Consider the following 19400-nt stretch of genomic DNA (forward strand, 5'->3'; position numbering starts at 1 on the left):
ACAATGCATTGACTAACAATACATTGACTCGGCTACCCGAGAAGATTTTTTTCACCCATCTGAGATCTCTAAATGGCCTTTGCAATTTCTGAGAGGCACCAAGGTACTGTCTTTCCAATGGGGATCCCGAATAATAGGGGATCACTAAGTCATCTAGTGATAGAATGGCTGCTGTTGCATCATGGACAGCCACGTCAATAGCTCCATTTAGCAGAGAGGTAAGAAGGACAGTGGAGGTTACAGCATCCCAGTTGGTGTTTTTGATAGCCCATATAGGTGGGCGTCCATTTTATAGCCCATATAGGTGGGCGTCCAGAGGAGTGATGCTGCACGCAGACAAGATTGGGAAGTGGTCACCACCACATTGCCCCAGTGGCTGAGTGGGAGAACACTATGGCTGCAAACAGAAAGATCAACGGTCAAGTTAGTTTCATGTTCCACGCTGAAGTGTGTGTGGCAGCAGTATTCAAGAGACAAAAGTAGAGATCTGCCAGTAAGTTCTTGATGTCCTTACCACCAATGCAGACAATACATTCTGAGGTACATCACTATCTGGAGGGAGAGACACATTACAGATGGTAAAATCCTGAAATCCCCAGTAGATAGGGAGCCATTGCTCCCAAAATGTGTGTGGGGGGAAGCGGCAGGAGGAGAACCACCAACCATCAAGGCACAGGCATGGTTGAGCAGCTGTAGCACGTCACTGTCATGCGTGCAGGTGACGACGCTCACACTTTTTCTTGGTCTCTTGGTATGTTGGTCTGTCCACAGTCCTATGCCCCCCCCCTCCCCTCCCTCTCCTTCTCCCTCTCAGAGAGAGAGAGAGAGAGAGAGAGAGAGAGAGAGAGAGAGAGAGAGAGAGAGAGAGAGAGAGAGAGAGAGAGAGAGAGAGAGAGAGAGAGAGAGACAGAGAGAGAGAGACAGAGAGAGAGAGACAGAGAGAGAGTGCAGTCTGATGAACAAGGAGCATGGTCTCTCAACAGTTGACATATAAGGGGAGAGGGACACAACAAGCATTCACCTGCAACTGTCCTACACAATCCTTACAGACTTGGGGTGGCATTGCAATGTGAAAACATGCTCGAATTTCATGCATCTGAAGCAGTGTGTGTGTGTGTGTGTGTGTGTGTGTGTGTGTGTGTGTGTGTGTAAGGGGGAGGGGGGGGGGGGGGTTAACATAAGGTTTCACATCACAGTGGTATTAGTATGCTATCATTTTGACCTTTTAAGGCAATAATTGCCCTCAAATGCCAAGATGAAGCCCCGATCGGGAACTCTGTTGTTCTTTGGCCCGCTATGGACAAGACAGATGAAGCAAACGTCTCATCACTCCAAGATGGCATGTAGTTCATCATTAGACTACAGTGAGGTGATCATGATGGAAAGTGTTGCCTTGAACCATATTTAGACTATAGTGATAGTTACGGGAATGTCACCTAGCTTGTCCCAAGTTAACAACAGCCGTGACTGGACAGGGGATGTCATTTAAATCAAAATTTCCCCACTTTTCATTTTGGGGATGGTTCAACTTCCCCAAATTTGTCCTCTGCATTCTCTACAAAGAATAAAGGCTTTCTGCCCAAAAAAGAATCCCCATCTGTCCTTGTACAAACCAGGTATTAGGGAAAGTGTTTCTCTTCTTGTTGCTCAGCCCTACATTCCTCCCATGGTGTAGCCAGGGACGGAAACATTTTAGGGTCATATCTCTCTGCACTGATTGAGTTCTTTCCATCTGAAGAGATTGATGGGACCATATGGCCACCAGAGGGAGAAAGCTTCATCTGCTTCAAATGCACATCATCCATAGTGCCACCTACTCCAAATGGAGTCTCTCCTCAGTGACAGCTACCTGGCCAGTATTCTGTTGCTCAGATCCCCATGCCCCAGTCATGACAGGCACAAACTCCTTGGCATGGTCAGGGGGCTATCACCATACAAGTATTTAATGACCCCGCCCCCCATCAGGATGGCTACCTTGTTGGGTTTTGGGCATACTACCCTATTGGAAAGAAAGGGCACTAAGGTGGAAAGGCACAAAGGTGAAATACTGGGCGACCGTCCATGCATGATGTGCAGTTCTGAAAAATTTGTCAAATAGTGGCAGCTTGAACCCAGCAATGGGGACCATGTATTTATTAATGGAATGGTGTAGAAAGCACTGGAAGTGAGAAAAAAACTAGGGTCCTAAATCGTGTAACAGATCCAAGTGGGATCTGCACCAGGAGGACCATCTGTTGGAAAGGCAGAGAGGAAAGAGATAGTGGAAGCATAGACTTGCAGCACAGAAAAAGAAATACTGATGCAAAGGCTAGGGCCCCTTGGTAGCAAAGCATGTACTCATGAAAGAATTGTGAGTCCCCTGGGTGGCCAATATCATGGTTTGGTTTTGTTGACACTAATGGCTTCTTTTGTTCACACTAAATGACTGGCTTTGTGAAGAAACTATTGATGTAATAGTAAATGATAACTTTTATAACACACATATATTGCTGTTAATATTAATAATACCTCATATTTAACATTAAAAATTAAGTAATTCATTGCTGAGAAAATGTGTGAGTCTAAGATAACACAGCACAAGAACCACATTACCTGTCTAATGAACTGCCACCCATAACATCAAAGGAGGACATTCTGTCATACATCTAGGCAACTCCAGAAAGTGTCCTTTAGCTATCTCAAACATCTTACTCTTGCAAGGCAGTTCTAATTTTTAGATTAGGGCATCCTTCCTTTGTACTATTTATACCATTTAATTTTTTTTAACATATAAACACCTGTATCTGTTACTGAAGTGAAAAATGGATCAAAAATGAATACCCTTACTATCTTTTTGCATAAATGAAAATTAGGCACACAGTACGAATATTATGTGGATTGACCATGTGCACATTATCAAGGTACAGTGACATATCCAACATTTCCTAAAGAGGTTTATTTGTAAAACTTTATCAAAGTTCTTAGTAACTGGATTTTACTGCATGCAGAAGGATCATTATTACATAAAAACACATTCAGGAACATATCTGCAGCAAAAGTTCTTAGCAGTTCAATATTTATGAATATAAAATTCTTTGGCGCTGTATAACTTTTTCCGTAACACTGTTAGCCTTTAATATACAAAGTGGAGGACTTAACTGCATAGCCATGTAAAGCAGAGAAGGAAAACTACCACAGACAAGTACACTGTTCTGAAAGGATGTCAAGTGCAGCTGAGCTACAGCAGCAAATAAATCATAAACCCAGCAATTTATGCTGTAGCTGGCAGCTCTGTTTTAACAAATCTTCCTGTGCTGTGATATAATGCAATCCATTTAGTTTCACAATTTAAAGTGGTGTTATACATTCATTATTATTATTATTATTACTACTACTACTACTACTACTACTACTACTACTACTACTACTACTACTATTATTACTACTACTACTACTATTATTATTATTATTGTTGTTGTTGTTCACCTGAGCAAAATATAGCTTTGCTGGTGTGTAACTTGGCAGATACTGAAAAATGATGCCCAATTTTTCATCATATTCAAACTGCCTACAATAAATAAAGGGCCAGTAATTCAATTTTTATCTGTTAAATCATAGAAGCAACAGCCAGTTCAGGCAACCAAACTAGGAGTAGCAGAGACGTAACAACGTAAGCAGTAGCGGAAGTGGAGCTAGAGAAAAAGTCTTCATATAGAGGATCTGCGTAAGTCTAGGAGACATTTCAAACAATTTAATGCACATAAAGATAAAACATATTTCCAGGTAAACATTCTAAGGGATAACTTCAGTATGTTAAAAGACAACATTATGAAAAGGATAGATTGCTACTTTATCTTAGAAGCTAGATTAAGGAAAGGCAAACCTACATTTCTAGCATTTGTAGACTTAGAGAAAACTTTTGACAATGTTGATTGGAATACTCTCTTTCAAATTCTGAAGGTAGCAGGGGTAAAATACAGGGAGCGAAAGGCTATTTAGAATTTGTACAGAAACCAGATAGCAGTTATAAGAGTCAAGGGACATGAAAGGGAAGCAGTGGTTGGGAAGGGAGTGAGACAGGGTTGCAGTCTCTCCCCGATGTTATTCAATCTGTATATTGAGCAAGCAGTGAAGGAAACAAAAGAAAAATTCGGAGTAGGTATTAAAATCCATGGAGAAGAAATAAAAGCTTTGAGGTTCGCCGATGACATTGTAATTCTGTCAGAGACAGCAAAGGACTTGGAAGAGCAGTTGAATGGAATGGACAGTGTCTTGAAAGGAGGATATAAGATGAACTTCAACAAAAGCAAAACGAGGATAATGGAATGTAGTCGAATTAAGTCGGGTGATGCTGAGGGAATTAGATTAGGAAATGAGACACTTAAAGTAGTAAAGGAGTTTTGCTATTTGGGGAGCAAAATAACTGATGATGGTCAAAGTAGAGTGGATATAAAATGTAGACTGGCAATGGCAAGGAAAGCGTTTCTGAAGAAGAGAAATTTGTTAACATCGAGTATTGATTTAAGTGTCAGGAAGTCATTTCTGAAAGTATTTGTATGGAGTGTAGCCATGTATGGAAGTGAAACATGGACGATAACTAGTTTGGACAAGAAGAGAATAGAAGCTTTCGAAATGTGGTGCTACAGAAGAATGCTGAAGATTAGATGGATAGATCACATAACTAATATGGAAGTATTGAATTGGATTGGAGAGAAGAGAAATTTGTGGCACAACTTGACCAGAAGAAGGGACAGGTTGGTAGGACATGTTCTGAGGCATCAAGGGATCACAAATTTAGTATTAGAGGGCAGCGTGGAGGGTAAAAATCGTAGAGGGATACCAAGAGATGAATACGCTAAGCAGATTCAGAAGGATGTAGGTTGAAGTAGGTACTGGGAGATGAAGAAGCTTGCACAGGATAGAGTAGCATGGAGAGCTGCATCAAACCAGTCTCAGGACTGAAGACAACAACAACAACAACAACAACAACAACAACAGATTGCTACTCACCATGTAGTGGAGCTTTTGAGGCAGAGACAACAAACACACACCTGCGAGCAACAGCACATGATAGGAATGCTTACTGTCTGCTACACAACACCTCTATTACATAGTGAGTAGCAATCTTTTCTATTAACAATGTCATTCTGGATTTTCTACTATTTTCAGTCCATTTATACAACATTATTTAACAAAATTCATTTCTATTGCAGTTGTGGCATGAAACTTGAGTGTTTCTAAAAATAACTTTCATTCATAAAGCAAAACAACACATTGACAGTACAACAATTATTCAAATGGTCACTGGATCACTCTTAAGTAGCCTACATGCTGCAAGCCAGCCAGCTAGAGAAATTACTTACCAAAGATCTGAAGGAACTATAATAGCAAAATGAATGAAAATAGATGCAGCCTCCTACATTATTAGCTATATGTAAAAGCACATCTAGTTATAAGAAAATAATTGTCACCTTTCTGCTAGTACATCTGGCGATATGGAACCATTTCGACTGTGTAAATCCAATAACTCTCCAGTTGATCCCGTATCAGTAGTATCAATCAGGGTACCATCAGTAGACTCTGTTTCATGAGTACTCTCCTCTGGTGGAAGCACTACGACTGGTGTCACATAACTGCGAAGATCGGCTTCCACTAAAAAGTTCGGTGGTTTCTACACGCAAACATAATTTATAAATTTCTGCTGGGTGCTATCCACACTAATTAATAATTCAAGTAATATTTATTTTCAACTAATATGCACATATTTTTCTGTTACTGTTTTATTTAATAAATAATTAACCTTACGTCGGGCGCGGCTGTTCAAATTGATACACCTCGAAGTTTACTGTAAATTATTTGCCCACGAGTGGCATCACTGATGCCTACTCGCTAGGTCTGTTGTCGATATATGTGCCGATTGATCAGTTTGATATACTGCACCCGTTCGTGTGGCATTTCAACAATTAATTTCTTTGGTTATCAACATAACTTAGTAAGTAGTACAATGTTAATATACAATGTGTAATGCACTTATTTTCTTTTTGGACCGTTTAATCGTCAGTTAAGAATCTTTGCGTATCAGGTATCAAATTGATACACTGCGCCTGACTGTGTTATTTTATAGGAATTTTATCATTTTAGGTGTGAGACACTTGATCGTGGCAGGCTACAGTAAAACGTACAACCTCCTTGACCCAAATCGTGTTGCAGAAATACAAAGAATGTTGTTCAAAGAGGATAATGATGAAGTTAAAAAGGATCTTGAAGATGCAGTAGACACAGATTGTGATGGCGCAGTTGAAGTTCGGCAGGAAGATTCATAAACAGAGGAAAACGACAGTGAAAACGACGAGGAAGTACTTGAAGAAAGCCAGCATTATTTGACTTCAAGAAAAGCTGTACTCTAGTTTCCTACGTTCCTAAAAAGGGGAAGTGTATTATCTTGGCATCCAGTTTGCATGAAAATAATTCAGTAGATGCTGACACTGGAGATAAACAGAAGCCATCCATTTTAACATTTTACAATAGCACTAAAGGTGGAATCGACACTACAGATAAGATGACCACTTCATACAATGTAGCAAGAAATGTGTGCCGTTGGCCCATTGTCATATTTTTTGCAAAGATCAATATGAGTGGAATCAATTCACAATTAATTTACTATGGCAACAACAAGAAATTTATCCGAAGAAAAGGATTCCTGAAGCAACTCTCCCATGCGTTAGTTCTACCTCACTTGGTTCGTAGATGCTTGGACACCTCAGGAATTCACAGAAATCTTCAACTGCGGCTACAACAATATAGGCCAACGTGTGAAAAAGAAGCAGAAGATACAAGCAGAAACGAAGAACAAGGGATTGGAATCAAGAGGAAAAGGTGTAATACCTGCACAGGAAAAAAAGACTGACAAAATATTGTTGCAAAATGTATGAGAAGCCTATCTGTTTGATACACATTGAACCTTTTTGCTCTGAATGCGGAAAAATTCCGCATTTGTTACCACAGTCAAAAAGTGGCGATGGACCAAATGAGTTGTAATATCATTGTTGTTCTGCTCTAGTGTCATAATAGTCTTTCTGTAAAGATAATTGTCATTTGTAATGTGTTTTATTAGAGACATATGATAAAGATGCAAATGAAAAGCGACATTGTTATCATTTGTTACTAAAGCCCAACATTGACGATAAGAAATCTGAATGATGAATATTTCTACTGCAGTTGTGCTCGTATGTCATCTTTGTATTTTTTTAAATATATTTGGCACTTATAATATGTTTTTTACACAGAATTTAATAAATGATCACGTGAATAAACGGTGTGATCAATTTGATACACCGCGCCCGATCTCGCTGCGACAAACACCGCGCCTGACGGAAGGTTAATAACAAGGTTTTCACTAGTACATTTGTTTGTACTGTATTACATTAAACTGATATCAAGGTTTTACTATGAAACATGCTTTTGTTACACTTTTTACTATGTTGTAGCTGTATTTCTACAACATAATGAAATTGTAATTCTGATACATTATTTTTGTCACAGCACCAATAAGAAAACAAATATAAAACTATTACAGTACATGGAAAGACCTTTGCTTAAAATTGAAAGCACAGTTTAAATTTCAAACAGTGTTCCTACTGTCATGAAGAGTAGCACCTGTGTACTAGCAATTCATTTGATTTCCCAACTGGTTGTTCTTATTCATTTGACCCATGATCTAATTTTAAAGTATATATTAAAAATAAAATGCTGTAATTAACACCTTTCAACCTGACATCATACTGACACTCCAGTTGTTCCAGTGAATAACCATTTTTATTGTTTGAAGAAGATGACATTCCGTACGCTAAAGCAATGCAAATCAGTGTAATATTACAGATAATAATACACAGTGTCACTTTTGTTGCCCTATTATGTACATATTACTGCAAGTCTTAAGACAATATCTAAAGAGCAAAGTAGAAGTAAAATGTCAGTGTGGGATAACACAGAGAGCACAACAAGGGATTTTGTTTCACTACATGGTAGTCACACTTGCCATTTAACCACTCTGAATGTTCAGGTCAAAACTCTCACCAGACAAAATTTCAATGGAAAATAAACTCAATTTTCCATAAACTACAATAGATAATCACAGTCTTCACAGCACTAGATTTTCAATAGCCATTATACACTGAACTATAGATCATTTTAAACATACACATATAAAAGACAATCCACTTGTGGAGAGAAATGTTTCAGATTTGTTGCTGCTGCTGTTCTCCCATCTCATCACTATATCTCTCTCAAGCAACTTAATCATTCCTCCAATTTCTTCCTTCTCTTATTAAGCAATAAAATATATTTTTGCTTTAGAGATATAGTGATGAGATGGGAGAACAGCAGCAGCAACAACAACAGGAAGAAGAAAGCCAGCAAACAACAGGAAGAAGAAAGCCAGCAAACAACAGGAAGAAGAAAGCCAGCAAACAACAGAAAGAAGAAAGCCAGCAAACAACAGAAAGAAGAAAGCCAGCAAACAACAGAAAGAAGAAAGCCAGCAAACAACAGAAAGAAGAAAGCCAGCAAACAACAGAAAGAAGAAAGCCAGCAAACAACAGAAAGAAGAAGAAAGCCAGCAAACAACAGAAAGAAGAAAGCCAGCAAACAACAGAAAGAAGAAAGCCAGCAAACAACAGAAAGAAGAAAGCCAGCAAACAACAGAAAGAAGAAAGCCAGCAAACAACAGAAAGAAGAAAGCCAGCAAACAACAGAAAGAAGAAAGCCAGCAAACAACAGAAAGAAGAAAGCCAGCAAACAACAGAAAGAAGAAAGCCAGCAAACAACAGAAAGAAGAAAGCCAGCAAACAACAGAAAGAAGAAAGCCAGCAACAACAGAAAGAAGAAAGCCAGCAACAACAGAAAGAAGAAAGCCAGCAACAGCAATGAGGAGGAGGAGGAGACTGATTTCTTGAGCTTTGCTATCAGATGGAGAATTATTGAGGTTCCTGAATCAGTTGTGCAAATGTTAAACAAAATAAACAGATAGCTGGGTAGCATATAATGTCTTGTGTCCATGTCAACTTTTTTTCTTGGATTAGAAATAGCATTTTGTAAACCCAATTAGCAAGTATATGTAGTACACTGCAAAACCAAGACCAAGCCACTTGTAACTGCTTTGGAGAGGTATGTGTGTCCTTGAAACTTGTGGAAAAAATTCAAAAACTAAATATTAGTGAACTGTAGAAGTATTTGGGATTAGTATCCAAATTATGTATTATATTTGGGACAGAAGCTAGCTGAAATTAGCAATAAGCAGTGGCAACATTTTAAATTTGAATAGAGTATATACATGGAACATACGACACACACCAATGCCGGTAGCAAATTTCTTGCTGTTAAGAACTCACTAGTCCACTCAATTTATAAAATACTACTCCTAAACCAGTGGACCAATTTCAATCAATCTTTTTTACACATGTTACTTACTATCTGGAAAAAAATACTGTGGGGAGTAAGAACCAGCAACATTGTACTGAGAAGGGGTGATAATATGGAGACAGACAGGGGGAGCGAGGTGAAAGAGGAGAGGGGCAGAGAGGGGGCGGAGGAGGTAAGGGGCAGAGAGGGGGCGGAGGAGGTAAGGGGCAGAGAGGGGGCGGAGGAGGTAAGGGGCAGAGAGGGGGCGGAGGAGGTAAGGGGCAGAGAGGGGGCGGAGGAGGAGATGGAGGGACGGACATACACAAGCTGTGGATTTAAAGAGAGCTTGGGTAATTTGCATATTGATTCCTTGACAAAGATACACTGATAACGAAAGAATACAATTCATGATCTATTCACTGGAAGAATGTATGACAGAGTTAAAGATCAGTCTTCTCTAAAAATCATGTTTTAACTGTTGGGAAGACAATCCACTTGTGAGAGAAATGTTCCAAACTTGTTGATGGCAACAGCTAGTAGCAAACATTCAGCTTTCAGGGCACATTTATTTAACTGACACCCCGAAGCTTTCCAACAGTTCAGTCACATAATACACAAAAGGACACAGGAGCACCAGACCTACTGAGTGATGATTAATTTCAGGAAGTAAGCAGTTCTTTGGTTAACTAGTGATGATATAAGGGTACACACACATGCTGTTTTGCAACAGTAAAAAGTAAAAACTTTAACTTTTTCCATGTCAATGTATAGACACACACACACACACACACACACACACACACACACACACACACACACACACACACACACACACCAACCAAGAAAATGGTTATGACAAAAGTCGGAACCAAATGAACATTAGCTGATAGCTTGTCATCTTACATTTAATGGGCAATGAATTGGAGGGGGAGCGGGGAGGGGGGGGGGGGGGGGGGGGAGAGTGTGAGTGTGAGTTATTCACATCTGAAACAAATGTGGAAACTGACACTGTCGTCCTTGTTGCAGTCAGGAGCCACAACAGTACCTTAAATTTAGTGGAGATGCCAATCTGCATAAAATCAAGTTAAAAGTGATAAAATAACTTGAAAACAATCTATCTGAACATCAGAACTGGAAGTTAACATACCCTTGTGTTGTAAGAAAGATGACAAAAGAGGGCCAACAGAGGGAAGATGATAAGCAGATCGTCAAGAGATATGCAGTGAAAATATTATGTCAAGACCGTGGAAGGTTGTTATATTACTGTTGAGAGTACAAAACAACAAAGCAAAGAAGTGAAATAAAACACAATCAGTGAAAACCTGAAAAAGAGAAACCTGAATCACATACAAAATATGTTTTCAGAAGGATATAAAAAATACATGGACATAGAAGGTAGTGAGAAAGTCAAACAGTAATTATGAAAAGAAATTCAATACTAAAGCTTAGTGGAATACTGACTATGATGGTAAACAGTATCTGTCTTACACATAAATGTACATTAATATTGCAACTTATTCCTTTAATCATTTTTACTCACCTTTGGCAACAACGTAATTTGTATAAGGGACTGGAAGTACTGCATTGTATTTGCAGTAAGGTAGAACTGTTTCAGATCTTTAAATTGTTTAAGAAACCTCTCTCTGTGGCCACCCAGTGTATCTGGTGGTAAGCCTAAAAAAAATTGTACATGGTTTAGTGAAAATATAAAATCAATGAGCTTTTAAAAGCTGCAGTGAGATTTGGCATATAAGTCAGATAGATATATTTTGAAGCACAGGTCTAAATAAACTTACTTGAAGAGGTCTCTGCAGGATGTTTTCGAATTAACACCAGATATAATCCTTACTACATACTCTCACATGGGAAAAATATATTAAATACAAAGATTCCAAGACTTACCAAGCGGAAAAAACGCTGGTAGATAGGCACAATAAATAACACACACAAACACACACACAGCTTTCGCAACCGACGGTTGCTTCTTCAGGAAGGAGGGAAGGAGAGGGAAAGACGAAAGGATGTGGGTTTTAAGGGAGAGGGTAAGGAGTCATTCCAATCCCGGGAGCGGAAAGACTTCCCTTAGGGGGAAAAAAGGATAGGTGTACACACACACACACACACACACACACACACACACACACACACACACACACACACACACACACACACACACACAGAGAGAGAGAGAGAGAGAGAGAGAGAGAGAGAGAGAGAGAGAGAGAGAGAGAGAGAGAGAGAGAGAGAGAGAGAGAGGTATACACACGAGGATAATAGAAGATCTTGATCAAATGACAGGCAGGAATACCTCGGGCCTATTCTAACCCCCGGACCCACAGGGGGAGACCTATTCTCGAAAGCTCTTCTTAGAAACTGAAGCTATATTCTAGTTAAGTGTCCAAATCTACAACTGACAGAAACATGTAATTAGAAGACTTTGCAATTTTTGAGCTGATTTTGGTCAGCTCATCATCTATCTTGTTACACAGCAGAACGATACTTAAGTGTAGGAATAAAATTTTGTTAGAACCAGCAGGGATGACACTAACTGGAACACATCCACCGTGTATGCAACGATAGTGCACATTTGGTCACCTTTATTGGGGGGAATGACGTCACCAACTGCCATAAACCCTGTGCCTTGCTTCTACTAACTCTTAGAGTTAGGCCATTCTATTTGCATCATGGATACTGATGGAACATCAGCTCTACTAGTTGCAGGATGCCCTGATGAATACAAAGAAGTGTCTACAGTCGCTGCCACCTCGGGAGTCCATTGCTATGAGTCCACAACCATCCGGCTGCAGAGGGAACTTTGATGCTATGAGCTGCACTCCTGCCAGTCACAATGGTGACTGACTGAAAATGGGCACCAGGCCAATCTTCTGTGACTGAAGAACCGATTTGTCCATCTGTGAGCTGCGAAACTTAGGAGCAAGTCACATATGCTGCTACTCCTGGGCAGTAGAAGTAATACCTCACCAGCTGTATGCTGGGAACCTCTCTCAGGCTGTTCTTCACGTCACTATTGGGTCTTCCATCTACATGCCATGTCGGCAACTGACGACAATGACAGGTAGACGTCTGGAACTGAGTTCAAGTGCAGCTTGACCCAATGAGAATGCTGAGGCTCTGCAGACATCCACTGCCCTGTGAGCCTGTAGTGATGCACCAGGCACCTGACCCTCCCACAGCGGGGCTGCAGCACTGATCCTCGACAATGCCAGAGCCTGCGAATTTCTCACTGGGCGCTGACATGCTGCTCTGCACCTTCATATAATGTGTGCTCAGCACGGCCACTGCCAGGCAGTGAGTGTAAGACTCTTGCTAATAAATGATTGTTAATTGAATGAGGACTCATCAGCATCCAGGTGCTTCAAAGGACTCCACCACCACACTTCTGTTTGTCTGTCCTACACCCATGCAGAATGCCGCATCTGGTGGGCTCCTCCAAATCTGGTGCTACGAAGTGGTCTTCTGATGTCCCAATGTCTACATATTTGGTGGCAAGAAGTGGTTCTGACAAGTTGCATCGGTGTCCATTATAATTATCCGGGCTGTTATGCCGTGGTCAGTTGATGAATTCTGTGTCAATTCCCAACGTTTCATCTCCGACTGTGGGAGACATCTTCAAGGGGGTCCGTAGCTCAATGGAAGGTCCAACACACCCACTGGTTAGCTACCAGTGGGTGTGTTGGACCTTCCATCAAGCTACTGAACCCCTCGAAGATGTCTCCCACAGTCTGAGATGAAATGTTGGGAATTGACACAGAATTCATCAACCGACCACAGCATAATAGCCCGGATATTTATAATGGGCATGATATTTCTGGCCGTGAAAGTCTACATTTTAGTGTAAGTTGCATTAGTGTCAGAATAACCTGTAGTCTCCACACTGGATTCAAGATGTGCTGATGTCAGCTGTTGCTGCTGTCCAGGGGCCATGCCTGCAGATCAGCAGTGATTGACTTCTGTCGTTATGCAATGAGGTGAGAGAACAATTTTTGTTGACCTTTTATTTTATTTTGGGCCAATATGAGTTGGAAGGATCTCCATATGAACTTTAAAGTGAGACTGTACAGGTCACAGGATCCTGCAGGCTTTTCACAGTTCCAAGATAACTATAGGGAAGAGTACTTATGGCCAACTAGTGGCAGTATTGTAATTTATCAGGACATGAATTATTGTGTTGTGAAGTAGTACCAGTAACATGTGAAAATTATAAAAGATTTTGCCACGAAGCACTGAAGAACGATGAGTCACAGTGGGTTATGTTAAGTACAAAGATTAATGTAGTTGTCTTCGTTTATTGCTAGTGTGTCAGTATACTAGGTCTCCACTTGTTCTGTATTACAAGTTAAAATAGAGGCTACACAATGACCACAAGCTGTGCAGTAACTGAGTGGAACTGTGGAAATTTTGAAATGTCAGGTAGCTCCGTTACTCCGGGACAAAAACAACAAATCCAGGCTGGCGAAGGAATGCAGAGAGAGCTAGAAGCATTATGGGCAGAGAGTAGACTGCTGCAATCACAGGGAGGTGATATAAGACCATAATAAATGTGTCTGTGCCACCAACGATTCTATCACAGCCAATCTCATTACACCTTTTTCTGAGAAAGCACCTGAGAATGAGGACTTATCAGCCTTTCTGGAAGATGTGAGGGAAGCAGCTCACTTAGGGAATTGGATCGATGTGACATTTCTGTCTGTTGCTAAATTACGGATAATGGGTAATGCTAAAATGTATATCATCTGCTATGAAACCCTTGGTAAAACACAGGAAATTTGACCAGCTTGCCAAAAGGCTTACCCAACATAATTGCAGGCAAAATAGTGCCAGATTCTTCAGGGAAAAGCTCACAGAATTAACACAGAAACATAATGAGTCAGGAGAGGGCATCTCTGACAAGTTAATCTCACAATCTTACGAACTGACACACAATGTATAGGCAGAAAGAATCCTCCTGTGGAAAGCAGACAATAGAGCCTTAGATGTATTCATAAGGGGTAATTCTGCAGGTATGTCATAATGGATGAGAATGGAAAATCTTGGTGATCTGTCTTCAATTATTAGAATTGTCACACAGCTGGAGGAGATACATACTGCAATTCTGAAATGGAGTGACCATGGTGTGATCTCCTCCAAGGTTAAATACTACAGACGTTGACAAGCATGCCACATGAAGAAGCAATGCCTCCAACCACAGTGCTTCCAACATAGTGAGGTTAAGCATAAGGTCTGTGACTGCTAAAGTAGAAATCAGGATAAGTATAGGTTATGTGAAGTGGGTAACAATGAGGTGAAAACATTGGGGTAACATTGCTCACTTTTAGCACTGGGGCTGAAAGATTTAAGGAAAATATATTGATATTTCTACGCATTCATGAAGAGTACTGCACAATTCACCGAGTTTATTTTTTGAATAAACATTTTACAGTAATTGAACTTTCATGACATATGATCAAACTTTGTGGAACTTCGGTTCCACTACAGAAGAGAGTTGCTAGTGAAACAATGTCACAAGGTGTACATCTTGTGAAAGTAGTGTCATCTAAGCAATGTACACAAACACTAAATGTTAATACAAAGGCTAATGTACTAGCAAGTACAGGAAAACTGATCCGGATTAGTGTAGGTACAGAGTTAACAAGGGAATTACTATGCATTGTAAAACCATTGGTCTGCAATTAAGGGGGAGTATGTGTTACATATCAAGGTGCAGATTTAATGGTTCCTGTAAGTTTGGACAATTTTGGCATGGACAAGGTTAATCTGCCATTTTGATTATCTTGGAAGATGTTGATATTGCTAGGCTCAGTAAAGACAGCAGCCACAAGCATACCATTAGCAATTCTGCACTACGTGATAAAGTTAAATACTTGTAAGGAAAGGATTGTGAAGCCATGGAAGCTTTATTGCTTAGACTCTTGGATTTGTTCAATCCAGTAGGTCTGCTACTAGTAATGCTCCAGTATATAAGAAACCACGCAGGGTCCCAAAGTACTTGGAGCCTTGGACTGAGAAGCTCATTAACCCACATTATGCTTACGGGATCACTGAGTAGAGTGATAACCCCTGGAGTGCAAACATTGTCATTGTGCCCAGAAAGTAATCAGACAGTACCAAGAAATACAAGTTCTGTTGTGATTCTCACTTCTTTAACACACAGAATCACCAACGTGTATCCCATCTCAAACATTACAGAGACACTTAACAATAAGGGCCAATGTTAATACTTCTCTACTATGGATTTGAAGAGTGGCTAGCATCAGAGTGAAGCAGTTCCAGAATGCAGCTTATCCACACTATGGGGACATTAAAGGTATTCTAGAATGCTGTTTGGACTGAAAAAAGCCCCAGCTACATTTTAGAGACTCTTGGATGGAGTGCTTTAAGGATATGTAAAAAAAACTGCATGATGTATCTTGATGATGTAATTGAATTTTCAAAGAATATGGAAGAACATATGAAACAGTTGGAAGAAGCCTTTAAACAATTACAGGTAACATGTCTAAGGAACAGTGCTGGTAAGTGCCATTTCACTTAAACGAAAAAATGAAAGTAAACTATCTGGGACACACAGATGTATCTAAATGTTTAATGACATTATGCCCTGAAGAGAGCTAACCTAGAGCTCTACAGCTGCACTTGAGCCATTGGAATCTGGTCCAATTTTGAATGGTGGTACCGACTGTCACTTTAACGACGAGGAGGACTTTTCTTCAAATATGGTTTGGCATCCCCAAACAGTCACCTTTTTCAGATCTAAACACATTGTCCAATGTTTCCCAATGAACAGAATTCAATTCTGAAATACAACTTTGCAAGGTCTCCAAATTATCAATCTACAGCTGATGTAATTCCTATTTTGGGCTAAAATTGTTCCCCACCCACAAGTTTGATTTGTGGGTGGGAATAAGAGACTGGAGACAGCCAGACCTGATTAAATGACAGCATATAGCATTAATCAGTTCGAATACAACAAATGGAACCAAAACTGTCAGTTCATCACTGTCAAAACATCTTGGTGGGCACCAGCATCATTTTGTGAAAGAAGGTACTTTCTCTGTATTTTTACATCCAGTTGAGTCCATTGCATTACTGTTGAAAATGAAGGAAGAGATACATGGTAAGTTACAATGAATATCTATTTCCAGTAAACTGTCAACAGCAAAGTATTTTGTAATGGCACAAGAGTCAATTAATTCAACTTTAATCAACCACTGAAAATAAGCCCTTTAAAACTTATACAAGCAAAACTATTCAGTGGAACAGGATAAAAGTTCATTGTTATGAATGTTGTCAAGTCAGAAGAAAACTGTAAAACACTATCACTAGAAACTTGGTGAGAACAGACAGACAAGGATTAATATTAAACTCTAATTTGAGCAATAATCATAAAAATATGAATATATATTTATTGCACTTACTTGCATGTAATTTAAAAAGTATTTTCACACAATAGTCATAGAGTTGTGATGAGTCTTGTATACATGGTATCAGTGGAGCAAGGCGACATTGTCCACAACTAGTCATTGAATTTGACCGGGACATGTCTAATTGTCCAAAAACTGAAACAACAAAACAGCTTGTGAACAATGTATTACTTTCCAGAATGAAATTTTCACTCTGCAGCAGAGTGTGCGCTGATATGAAACTTCCTGGCAGATTAAAACTGTGTGCCCAACCGAGACTTGAACTCGGGACCATTGCCTTTCGCGGGCAAGTGCTCTACCATCTGAGCCACCAAAGCACGACTCACGCCCGGTCCTCACAGCTTTACTTCTGCCAGTATCTCGTCTCCTATCTTCCAAACTTTACAGAAGCGCTCCCAGGCTGTGGCTAAGCCATGTCTCCACAGTATCCTATCTTACTGGAGTGCTAGTTCTGTAAAGTTTGGAAGGTAGGAGACGAGATACTGGCAGAAGTAAAGCTGTGAGGACCGGGCATGAGTCGTGCTTTGGTAGCTCAGATGGTAGAGCACTTCCCCGCAAAAGGCAAAGGTCCCGAGTTCGAGTCTCGGTCAGGCACACAGTTTTAATCTGCCAGGAAGTTTCACTGTATTACTTTGTGTGCGCGTGTGCGTGTGCGCATGCACAAGAGAGAGAGCTTTAAGACTTACTGCAATTTAATAGTTTTTAGCAGATGTGTGTATCTACAAAGCATCTTCAGTGTGTTCATGGGTGCACTTACATATTCTCACATCCAGTGCTTCTGCCCTTGTTGTTATCAACATGGAAAAAGCACCAATGACCAATCAAGATGATTTGTAAGCAGGAATGAAACAAGTCTGGTGAAAAATACTATTACACTACAGTACATTTAGTTTGGGAAGAAGTAATTGTAATTGGTATACAACAGCTGCTGCAGAAGATGGCCAGGCAAACAAATGTATTAAGTCCACAAAATTTCACAAGCACTCTGATGCGCTACTTAAACACGTAGTAGCCTCATGCAGTTGACACAAAATAATGCACATTAAAAACTTCTACTTCGTAATTATAGGGGGAAATGTTTTGTTTCGCAATATGCAGATACGTAACTAGAGTTTGTAAGGAGTTGCTTTTTACCTGCTGACTGAAGACTTAGAATTTCATCCATGTAGTCAAACATCTCCACTGACATCTGGAAGCTGAAAGCAGTAAACAAATGTTTTTTTAATTGGACTATGTACAAACAACATGAGCAAGATTCCCTATTACAATATGTAATAAAATGCTTACTAATTATTTATATCATTTTCTCCAATACTTTCAAGTTCTTCTTGAGTAACTTGCATGTTTCCTGGAAACCGAGGATTACGTCTATGGAAGTCCAATTTTGTCACCAGTAATGAGCAGTAAATTTGTATTAACTTCCCATATCCCTCCCTCAAGTGGCACTGTAATAAAAATAGTTAATAACAGATTTTTGTATAGGTGATTGAGAAAAACACAATTTATTCACTAACTTAATCACACACACATTATATTCATTTAATACCATCACAAAGGAAAACCACTAAGAATGTGGAACAAGTTAAGTTACAAATTAACAGGTAATGGACACACACACACACACACACACACACACACACACACACACTCTTCATTCCCTTCTTCTCCTGCTCTGTCTCCTCTCCTCTCCTCTCCCCCCCCCCCCCCCCCCCCCCCACCTTGAGCCATCTTTATTGCTATTGCAGATGAACCCTCGTTTGGGAATTGCAGTTGTTTAAAATGATTTGCTAAATAGTCTGGAATCATTGAGATTCCGGGTGTGAGTGAAATCTCTCCTACTGCCTAATCAGTGACATGGTTTTAATCTGTGAATGGGTAAGATTACAAAGTTACAACTTATCTGTTTCTGAAACAAGAATGACAGTTTAACAATTAACTGGCAAAGGTACACAAGCACTCCTATCTCACGTGTTCCTATCTTCTGCCTGCAACAAGAAGCTTTTCCTTCAGCATGAGACAAGAAACACACTGTTGTCATAGTTTAATTCTACCCAAGCAGCATCATAAAGAAAGGACTACTACTAAACAGATGTCACAGAGGCTGTGTGTCAATAGCATGCTCAATTTATTCAGCTGCCACTTACACAACTAGCTCATGTCTAGCACTGGAGTTTCTGCTTCTACTCCGCTATGATGTATTAAGATCTCCAAGGTTGGCAAGTGAAGACATCTGATTTTTGTCAGTTTCTGCCAACTGATGACTGGAGTGAAGCCGTTTGAGCTAGAGTGCTTGAAATTATTCAATAAATAAGAGAAATGGGAAACAAATCTCATGTAAAGCACACAATTTCATCTCACTTTAATTTTGTGTCGGGACCATCTTAAATGAGATTCTCTTGTTTCATTTGGAGAAATAAGCAGTTGATTTTTGTATCAAATATACGGAAACAATGATACAGCTGATGTAGCAAAAGAACAGCTTCTAAATTCGAGCAGGAAGGGCTCATGAGGAGTATTGGCACAACTTCTCATTAATCCCCATTCCACCTGAAGAAGTGACTGTAGCATCTTGTGAATGTACTT

At 39.9% G+C, this 19400-nt stretch overlaps 1 protein-coding gene across 4 annotated transcripts in view; it reads right to left on the bottom strand.

Annotated features, from left to right (window-relative positions):
• Positions 1 to 19400, bottom strand: part of LOC126336694 (huntingtin-interacting protein 1-like) — a 462476-nt gene that overhangs the window by 75333 nt on the left and 367743 nt on the right. For all 4 annotated transcript variants that reach the window (XM_050000659.1, XM_050000677.1, XM_050000651.1 and 1 more), the window contains exons 4-8: positions 18105 to 18262; positions 17952 to 18013; positions 16812 to 16952; positions 10919 to 11052; positions 5451 to 5650 (exon numbers count right to left, since the gene is read on the bottom strand). In XM_050000659.1, the coding sequence (XP_049856616.1) occupies positions 5451 to 5650; positions 10919 to 11052; positions 16812 to 16952; positions 17952 to 18013; positions 18105 to 18262 (695 nt within the window). The remainder of the gene's footprint in view (positions 1 to 5450; positions 5651 to 10918; positions 11053 to 16811; positions 16953 to 17951; positions 18014 to 18104; positions 18263 to 19400) is intronic.

Source organism: Schistocerca gregaria, chromosome 1 (assembly GCF_023897955.1).
Source record: "Schistocerca gregaria isolate iqSchGreg1 chromosome 1, iqSchGreg1.2, whole genome shotgun sequence".
In the NCBI taxonomy this organism is placed as follows: Eukaryota; Metazoa; Arthropoda; class Insecta; order Orthoptera; family Acrididae; genus Schistocerca; species Schistocerca gregaria.